Source organism: Clinocottus analis, unplaced genomic scaffold (genome assembly GCF_023055335.1).
Source record: "Clinocottus analis isolate CAN_PGR_092001 unplaced genomic scaffold, fCliAna1.0.p SCAF_6, whole genome shotgun sequence".
NCBI classification, from domain to species: Eukaryota; Metazoa; Chordata; class Actinopteri; order Perciformes; family Cottidae; genus Clinocottus; species Clinocottus analis.
In genome coordinates, this window is record NW_027176218.1 from 13,633,041 (window position 1) to 13,643,015 (window position 9,975).

At 43.3% G+C, this 9,975-nt stretch overlaps 2 protein-coding genes across 2 annotated transcripts; one reads left to right on the forward strand and one right to left on the reverse strand.

Annotated features, from left to right (window-relative positions):
* Window positions 1-216: 216 nt before the first annotated feature.
* Window positions 217-4,289, forward strand: rag1 (recombination activating 1). The gene is made up of 3 exons (XM_068602477.1): window positions 217-551; window positions 636-1,768; window positions 2,536-4,289. The coding sequence occupies exons 1-3, from the start codon at window positions 217-219 to the stop codon at window positions 4,287-4,289; spliced, it is 3,222 nt and encodes a 1,073-aa protein (XP_068458578.1).
* A 2,447-nt stretch (window positions 4,290-6,736) lies between these two features.
* rag2 (recombination activating gene 2) lies at window positions 6,737-8,335 on the reverse strand. The gene has a single exon (XM_068603427.1). The coding sequence runs from the start codon at window positions 8,333-8,335 to the stop codon at window positions 6,737-6,739; it is 1,599 nt and encodes a 532-aa protein (XP_068459528.1).
* Window positions 8,336-9,975: the final 1,640 nt, after the last annotated feature.

Genomic DNA, 9,975 nt, shown 5'->3' on the forward strand with positions numbered 1-9,975 from the left:
ATTCAACAGGAATCAAGATAAGCTGTTAGATTGTGTCCCGGGCTCAATACTGAAAAGGCACTGGGGATATTTTAGCATTTTAATGTGTTTTTTTTAAAGCATCCTCAACCATGTATCTCATGGCCAGCTGAATTATTTTCATACTTTTGTGATGCATCAAACTAAGCTCCCCTCTCCTCCCCTATCCTCTCCAGGGTCTAAGGACTAAGTCACATCATGGCGGAGGAGAGCCTGGAGACAGACGGCCCCAGATCCTCCATGCCGGCTGAGCTCCACCATCCCCACTCTAAGTACTCTCAGTGGAAGTTTAAACTGTTCAGACTGAGCTCCATGGAGAAGGCCCCTCTGCCCAGTGAGACACGGCCTGAGAAAGGAGCCCTGTTAGGGATTCCTCCTCCTGCAGATCTAAACAAAGAACTAGATAATGGCATGGGTCCAGGGAGTGTCATGAAATTGTGCCTGGGGGGAAAAAGCAAGGAAAATGTGGAGGGCCCTGGCCGGAGAGTTGATATAAAGCTACAGGAAATGGACACCCACATGAACCAACTGAGGTGATTACATGACACTATAGTACATAAACGTTATTGTGCATTTCTTTCCACAAACTTGACAGCATTGTTTTTTCCTCTTTGAAGGTGCTTGTGTCGTCTCTGTGGAATGACCCTGAGAAATGTCAAAGGACCGGTGCACGATGTGAATGGAGATCTGGATGGGGTCAGCAAAAGTGCTCTGCGTAAAATGGGCTGCAAGTTTACGAGCTGGCCGGAGGTTGTCCTCAAGGTCTTTCAAGTGGACGTAACAGAGGACACAGAATCTGTCCACCCTCTTTTCTTCTGCCATCGCTGCTGGGTGGTAGCCATGAGAGGAGGGGGCTTCTGCAGCTTCTCCAGAACAAGAGTCCCTGAGTGGAAACCCCACTTTTCCAACTGCCACCTTTGCTCCCCCAGGAAACCCTCATTCAAGCGGACTGGGAGGAAAAGGCGGAAAGCCACTCCCAGAGCGCAGAGTCTGGCAAAAAGGACCAGGAGGGACCACGGCGACAACATTGCCAATGGTGAGAAGAAGGCTCTGAGACCATTCGGAGACTATCGTCATGGTCCTGTGCTAAAGGCATGGAATAAACTCAGCATCCAGAGAGAACAGTGGGTAAAGAACATCACCCACTGCCAGAAAGACCACCTAAATATCAAGCTGATCTCAGAGAAGCTCCCTGTAGACTTCATCTTTTCTTTCACCTGCCTGGTGTGTGACCACCTGCTTTCTGATCCAGTCCAGTCGCCCTGTGGACACCTCTTCTGCCGCAGCTGTATTATAAAATATAACCACGTTCTGGGGCCTCAATGCCCGGCCTGCAACTTGTCCTGCGGCGTTGATGACCTCGCCCCGCCTGCCAAAGCCTTCTTATCAGCCCTGCATTCCCTGTCTTTGCTCTGTCCCAGGAGCGGCTGTGGCAAGCAGGTCAGGGTAGACTCATTTAAAGCTCATTGTCTGGGCCATGAGCTGGATGAACAGGACGATAAGCAGCAGTCTTCAAAACTTGACAACTACCTGCAAAGTAATAAAGGGGGAAGACCACGTCAGCACCTGCTATCGCTGACCCGTCGTGCCCAGAAGCATCGGCTTAGGGATATGAAGAACCAGCTGAAGGCGTTTGCAGACAAAGAGGAAGGTGGTGACCTGAAGTCTGTGTGTCAGACTCTGTTTGTGCTCGCACTGAGGTCTGAGAATGAACACCGTCAGGCAGATGAGCTCGAGGCCATGATGCAAGGTAAGATGCTAGTAAGGCTTTGATTTAATCAAAGAAAAGGGACAAAAACAAATTCATATTATAATAGTGTTTGTTCATTAATATTTCCGACTCTCTCTGGGGAATAAGTCAACTCATGAATAACAATGAAATGTTCACTATTACAGAGTGAAGAAGATTTTGATTGAAAAACATTTCATTATTATCCATCTCTGTTTATTGAACCACCGGTGTTGCCCGCTCAACCCCTACCTGATACTCTCCCACATTCACAGTCCGCCTGCTTGTCCATCAGTCTCTCAGTCTCACACTCCCTTTAATGCACAATAACAACTCTTGTGAAGGGGCTGTTAGAATCAAAACAACATCAGCAGCTCTTGTATCTGCAAATTACCCAGACAGCACCGTCTTCCTCTCTGGGGAATAGAAGCCAGCTGGTGTCTGTTTTCATCTGCAGCCAATACATCACTTTTTGCCAGCGTTGCTGATTCACCCTCTGTCCCCTTATAACATTTGGAAATTAGGAAATATTGGATTTTGTAATCATGGGCTTGTGGGCTTCTGACAATGATACATTCACATTTGGGTGTTAAATTTGTGATTTTCTCTGTCTCATGGTATAAATGAATCTAAATGTGGAATATAAAAGGAGGAAATGTTAGACTCTGCAGTTATTTTCAAAGCATTAGGAATGGGAAGTTTGGTGTTAAATAATTCTCTAAATAAATCCTTTCCTCTCGCCTGCCTTTTTTAAACTTCCTGTCTTTTCCTTTTCTCTCTCTCTGCAGGCAGAGGCTTTAGTTTGCATCCTGCTGTGTGCTTAGCCATTCGGGTCAACACTTTCCTGAGCTGCAGCCAGTATCACAAGATGTACAGGACTGTCAAAGCCACCAGCGGCCGCCAGATCTTTCAGCCCCTGCACACCTTGCGGGCTGCAGAAAAGGAGCTTCTCCCTGGCTTTCACCAGTTTGAATGGCAGCCAGCTCTCAAGAATGTGTCTACATCTTGCAGTGTTGGTATTATTAATGGGCTCTCTGGATGGGCTTCCTCGGTGGATGATTTTCCAGCTGACACCATCACTAGACGGTTTCGCTACGACGTGGCCCTGGTGTCAGCATTAAAGGATCTGGAGGAGGACATCGTGGAGGGACTGAGAGAGAGTGGGATGGAAGACAGTGCTTGCACCTCAGGCTTCAGTGTCATGATCAAGGAATCCTGTGATGGCATGGGCGATGTCAGCGAGAAGCACGGTGGAGGACCAGCTGTTCCTGAGAAGGCTGTGCGTTATTCTTTCACTGTTATGTCTGTCTCTGTCCTGGCAGATGAGCAGGAGGAAGAGGTTATCATCTTCACTGAGTCAAAGCCAAACTCAGAACTGTCCTGTAAGCCCCTATGCCTGATGTTTGTGGATGAGTCAGACCATGAGACACTCACAGCTATCCTGGGGCCCGTGGTTGCAGAGCGTAATGCAATGAAAGAGAGCAGGCTCATTCTGTCCGTGGGCGGACTACCTCGTTCCTTCCGCTTTCACTTTAGGGGCACGGGATACGATGAGAAGATGGTGCGCGAGGTCGAGGGCATGGAGGCCTCAGGGTCCACCTACGTCTGCACTCTATGTGACTCCACTCGGGCAGAGGCCTCACAAAACATGGTGCTACACTCTATCACTCGCAGTCATGAAGAGAACCTAGATCGTTACGAAATATGGAGAACCAACCCTTTTTCTGAGTCTGTAGATGAGCTGCGGGACAGGGTCAAAGGCATCTCTGCCAAGCCCTTCATGGAGACCCAGCCAACAATGGATGCATTACATTGCGACATTGGCAATGCCACTGAGTTTTACAAAATTTTCCAGGACGAGATCGGAGAGGTGTACCAAAAGGTCAAACCCAGCCGGGAAGAACGACGCAGCTGGAGGGCAGCCCTGGATAAACAGCTAAGGAAGAAAATGAAGCTTAAACCGGTGATGAGGATGAATGGGAACTATGCTCGCAAGCTAATGACCCAAGAGGCTGTGGAGGTGATATGTGAGCTGGTGCCCTCTGAAGAGAGGAGGGAGGCCCTGAGGGAGCTGATGGCGATCTACATTCAGATGAAGCCTGTGTGGCGCTCCACCTGCCCTGCCAAGGAGTGCCCCGACCAGCTCTGCCGCTACAGCTTTAACTCCCAGCGCTTTGCCGACCTTCTCTCCACTACCTTCAAATACAGGTACAATGGAAAGATAACTAATTACCTGCACAAGACTCTGGCCCATGTGCCTGAAATCATAGAGAGAGATGGATCCATAGGAGCTTGGGCCAGCGAAGGGAACGAGTCTGCAAACAAGCTCTTCAGGCGTTTCCGGAAGATGAATGCACGTCAGTCAAAGGCCTTTGAGCTTGAGGATGTGTTGAAGCATCACTGGCTCTACACCTCCAAGTACTTGCAGAAGTTCATGGAAGCTCACAAGGACTCTGCCAAAGCTCTGCAAGCTACCATTGACCCAGTAGAGAGCCAGGAGTATAAGAACATCTTCTCTTCTCTGGAAGTTAATGTCTTATGATTTAGTTTTTATGCAAACTTTCACATTTTATTGATTTAAGGGATGTTGCATATTATTATGTCCTCTTAGTAATATGGACTTGTTTACAAATCTACATTATCCTTTATGTTGGGCTTTTACAAAATACAAATGTCATGTTAGTCTCACTTCATTTTTTTTTTGTAATGTGTGATTTACTTGTTTTGAATATTTAAATGTATTTCTACCGTCACATTGTACACATATACATTTGCCAGGCTTTGTTAGCTGTTAGCTTCAATGCAAAGATTGTACAGCAGAGGAAAATCAAAGTAACACGTGGGTTTCTGTTCTCTTGCTCTTAGCAGAAAAGTTATTTTTTGTCTTCACCGTCTGTGAAATATGGCACAGTTTATTGTATTGCAGGGGTATGACACATTTATGAATTTATATAGAGAGGATATTTATGGAAACAGATGAAAGTGCTGTAAGTCATGGCACGAAATTGTGTTAAAAAGACCACATTTGTGGCCACTGTATTAATATATCATTTGAGTTGAAGCAAAATACAATCACAGAGACCCAAATGTTCTTTGTTTCATGAGTGCCCTCTGAAAAAGATTACTTTAGTGCTTTATCGTGGGATCCCTGAGGGGTAGAATAGATGCCAGGTCACTTTGAACCAATTTTTATCTCTTTTAGTTTTTGCACAGTGGAGAATAAATGATACTTATTCATATTCTTCACATGGAATAAAGCATATACTGACCTTTTTGTTGATATCATAAAAATACAGTATGGTCCATTACAAAGCCTAATACCCCGTAGACTCTCCAGCTGGCAGGGATTTTTCTAAAGTTCTTTATATAACCTGGCACTTTTTCTCTGCTGATATTTCTTCATTGCCCCGGCTGACAGAGGAGAGGGATGCGCGAGAGCCAGAAAGACTCGACGTAAACTGATTTGTTGGCAACTATATTTGTTTGATTGATTGATTATCTCTTTTTTTCCACCCTCATCATTTTAAATTGTGACAGGCAATTTTGTTTTCCTATGTGATTGTCATAGGTTTAACCATGACAGCTGAGAAATATTCACATTTCATCCTGTAGTTGTCACTTTCCTAGAATACCATCATGTTTTAGAGTGTAACTTGTCTCCTATTTCTTTTTTTACCATAATGAATTGCATTTCCAAAGTAATGGATGATGGATGATTCACGGAATTACACTTGCCCACTTTTCACCATGTATTTCCTCTTTTTTTGTTTCCATAATATACTTAATATTAGGTGCACTGTTTACTTGGGTTGCTGAAGACTTTCTGTGGTGATTTATTTTGCATACGAGTACTGTTTCACACTGAGGTTCCACTACTTTATTTTTTAAAACATTTTCAATGTTAGAGTATTCAGGTATGTCTGCTGTATTTTTACTGAAGCAGACGACTTTCCATCATCTTGATACCTTCATGGAGGGGGGAGTTTATACTTTTTGTCTTTGTTTCCCATGAAAGAATAAATAAAGACATTTAAGCTTTCTCGTTTGTTTTTATTCATAAAACAATTTATATTAGAGTTTCTCTTTTGAAATTCAGTATTTTCACTACAAATGCAAAGAATACAAATAAACAATGAGCTGTCGTACAACTAACAAAACACAAATTAGAAACTGCAGAGAGATATAAAACATTAAGATCCTTCACATATACAGATCGTAAAAATTCATTCTTAAAGATAACGAAGAACTATAAAGACATTTAGGTTCAGTTTGCTCATTTATAGGTTTTATTTATCAAATTTATCTTAATTAGAAAACAATTAAAGTGCATGTTGTGCTGCAAGTAAATGTTATGAAGTGTAATTCAAGCCCTTATTTTTATTGTAGTCCTACTGTGGAAAACAAAAAAACTCATAATAATGCACAACTGATAAAAATGCAAAACCTGAAACACTGATATATCACGATTTCTGTCACATAAAAAGTTTAAGAAAACAAATCTAAAATAAACGGGTAAGACAGAATCTAAAGGTTGCTTATTGTTTTTTTCATTGACTATAGTTCAGCATATTGGATATATTTAATTCAGTAATCATCATTTTAATCATAGAAAGAATTGTGAAAAACAAATTCATCTCCATCTGGCCATGGAAGTAAGTGTTCGTAAATAAAAACCTGTGGTACTTAACAGAATACAAAGTTATAATGAACTATTGTACAGCTGGTAAAAACATAAACCAGAAGCGTTGTAGTTAGACTTACTATATAATCGTTCTGTTTGTGTTTTATCAAACAATGTAAAATTGTAATGACATCTGTTAGAGAGGACATCAGGTTGCAATTTTATTATTTATTTCCTTCACCAAATGTTTCACATTGACAACAGATCAGCATATTCTATTTTAGTTTTTTAATCAATCGTTTATTTGAATATCAACAAGAAACATCCTAAATAGACTCAGAGTTCCAGTGATACATCTTACACTAGAGTCAGTTAAAGAGCCTCCTCAAAAAGCTTTTTTTGGCAGGGGTCATCTTAATTGTTGGAGGAGTTGTTCGGTCCTTAACTTTCATGGGGGTACGCTTCAGAGGCACGACCTGTCGAGGTGGGGTCATCTCCTGGTAGGGCAGGCCTCCGTGGTCCTGGCAGAAGTACCTTTTGCTGCCTTGGGAGAGCCTGAGCAGCAGGGTCTCAGACAGCTCCATGCACTGGGCATGGACCCAGTGTCCCCCCTCCCCTCTGGAGCAGAAGATCATGGCTGGCCGGTGGAGCTCAGTGGAGTAGTAGGGCTCCCAAGTGTTGGGGCCCACCTGACAGCCCAGGCAGCATTTGATCCAGTAGCCTGTTTGTGATTCGTCCTCATTATCCTCCTCGTTGTATTTATCATCTTCATCATCACTGTCCTCCAGCTCATGTGGCTCACGACCGAAGTAGAGCTCCTCGGAGTCTTCGAGAGGAGTGGAGTTGTCGTAATCGGTTGACTCCTGGCTGCAGCCCTGGGTTCCTTCTTCCTCTCTGGCTTCTCCCTCGGTCTGAAAGCTCATCTGATAGAAGTAATGCATATCTGCTTGGGATGGCCTTCCCTCAGTGGGCACAGCAAGTAGGACTTTTCCATCCCCAGCACTGCTGCCAAACCATGTGCGACTGTGGATGATGTCGGGGGTCCACTTAGGTGATTGTAAGGGCTCAAAGTGGATCCCTTTCTCATTGACAATCACAGAGCTGCACTCCATCCTCTTCTGAGAGTCGGACTGATACCCACCTAATATGATATATCTGTGAGCCGGATCTGTACGGGTGATTATGGCGCTAGAGATGGATATACCAGTTTCAAGAGCCTCACAGGAAAGCAATGGGCTGCCCTGCAGGAGCTCTACACGCAGACGGAAGAGTCGAGGGGGGCGGGAGTCAGAGGTGAGGGAGTGACCCCCCAGGAAGTAGACACAGTCTTCTCTGGCAAAGGCCAAATGAAAAGCCTGTCCGTCGCTGAGCTCAGGGAGAGTATGAGCAGAGGAGCAACCAAACTCCAAGTCAAACAGGAACACCTGAGGAGGACAGTCGACGACACTGTTCCAGCTCTCCGTGGTCCGTTCTCCTGAAGGCATGTAGGATCTACCACCAAACAATACACAAGCTGTCTTACCACGGCTTTGAACGATGCTCATTGTGTGACCGTATCTGGCCCCTGGCACTTCTCCCACCAGTTCTCTCTCTTTACAGCACAGGGTCAGTTTACGATTGCAGCCACGGCTGTCCGTGGTCAGCACATACAGACTCGAGGAGATCTCATTATTTGGGGTTCGACCACCGTGGATGAGATAACTCTCTGGAAGACCATCATAGGGGTCGAGGCGGCAAACAGCTGGGCAACGTAATGGAGGAAGGTAGCATGAGTCATTGGAGAAAGAGATGGCCTTCAACTTCATATCACCACATTTAAACCGAACGCCAAACACTCCAGTAGGACATGAGCGCTTGGGCCAACCTTTCTGGCCAAACAGGAGAACTTCCCCATCCAGCTGCAGCAAGGAGAAGCCGGGCTGCAGAAGGCCTGCACAGTTGATTGGAGTTAATGGTTGGAGGGTCATTTTCCGGCAGCTGTCTGCGTGAAAAACAGCAAACACAGAAGCACAACAATATGTCAGTCAGCTGTTGATTGTTTTCCTTTAGGGGTTTTAAAATGTACTTCCTGTTTATTAGAGTAACACCTGGAGAATCATCACGGAGGCATAAAGTCATTCAGATGCTCAACAACAAGAGATCAACAACAGCTATTATTGCTTATTATTATAATTATTATTGTATATAATTATTATTACAATTATAAAACGCAATAAAGTATTATAATCAAAATAAAATGGAGAACGTAAAAAGAATTCTCAAAGTACCAAATCTTTTGAACAATGTTGTAGTTTACTGTGTGCTATTTGCATGCTGCAGCATTGAATCCTAAAATCAAACATCAATAACAATATGTTATTTCATACTCAAGAAAAGATGACTTCTTCATGGGGCCCCTGTTTTATATAACACAGCAAACATAACCTCATGTTCTGTTTTTGAATCAGAATCATACAAGGTGTACTTTAATAAAGGCACAAACACTTCCAAGAGCTGCTTCATAAACTCAGCATGATTTTCCAGGAAGATGGGTTACATTAGGAAATGATTGGACAATGGCACAGTGTGGACATTGTGCAATTATAATGTGCATTCTACCTTTGAAAGAAAGCAAAACAAAATTACTATAATCCTTTGCCAATTTTATGAATGATAGAAATCTCTTTTAGAATCATCCTTAGATTTTGAAGTTTATTCTGAGTCAGGCCATTGTGTAATCATTACTTCAACTGACTTCATAACAATACAGTAATTTCAGTAGTTTTAACAACATTTTTAATACTGCTGTGCTCAGTATGAGTCACTTCAATACAGACAGTGTTTGACAATATGTTACAGCCGGCAGGATGGTAACACAGGGTCTACAAGAGTAACGGTAGCTAGCGCCATATTGACTATAAAATTCAAAGAACTATTAGTTCTTCTTTCAAATGTTTTGTTTGCTTACCTTACAGCCAAGGCCTGGTTGCCGTGCTTGAGCTCACTTTAGTGTGGATCTTAATCTAAGGCTCGGAGCCTAACTTTGACAAAGGCAGACGGGAAGAGAGCTTGTGAAGCTTCGTTGACTCACAGACACTTACAGATTTTGAGGTTAACAGTCTGTGACTGCTGCTCACTGGCAGGTGTGCTGCCTGAATGCATTCAGTGTATTACTTCAAAGATATCACTGGATGTCAGCTATACCAAAGAGGGTACAACAGGTTCGTGTGAGTTGAACAATCCTAACCTGTGTAATACTTTAAGAAAGATGCAGTGTATTTTTTTTTCTTCTCCAGAAGCTGAACAAGTCAGATCCAAAAAGAAAAAGGGAGACGCTCTACTTTAGCATTTTAAGAAATTGCATTTTAACATTCAATGAATAAATTTGATTAGACACATCCAAAACTGGCTTCAATTAAGCGATACGGTAGATAAATACATAATTGCAAAAGTCCAGATAACAATCACGCTGGGAAACATGAGACACATTGTGGAGGAAATGCGTGGATAGCAAATGTTTTGAATTAGTCCGTCATCGTGGCACTTTTTTATTGCCTTAACAAGACACACCTCTGATGTGAATCTTTTGTTGAGCGATTAGAGGCAGACAAAACAAATACATTGGAAG

Bases quoted from the DNA above. Each gene is read 5' to 3' on its own strand.
- rag2 (XM_068603427.1), bottom strand. From the start codon at position 8,335: ATGACCCTCCAACCATTAACTCCAATCAACTGTGCAGGCCTTCTGCAG.
- rag1 (XM_068602477.1), top strand. From the start codon at position 217: ATGGCGGAGGAGAGCCTGGAGACAGACGGCCCCAGATCCTCCATGCCG. The intron at 552-635 runs GTGATTACATGA...TCCTCTTTGAAG, and splicing joins ACCCACATGAACCAACTGAG to GTGCTTGTGTCGTCTCTGTG. The intron at 1,769-2,535 runs GTAAGATGCTAG...CTCTCTCTGCAG, and splicing joins GCTCGAGGCCATGATGCAAG to GCAGAGGCTTTAGTTTGCAT.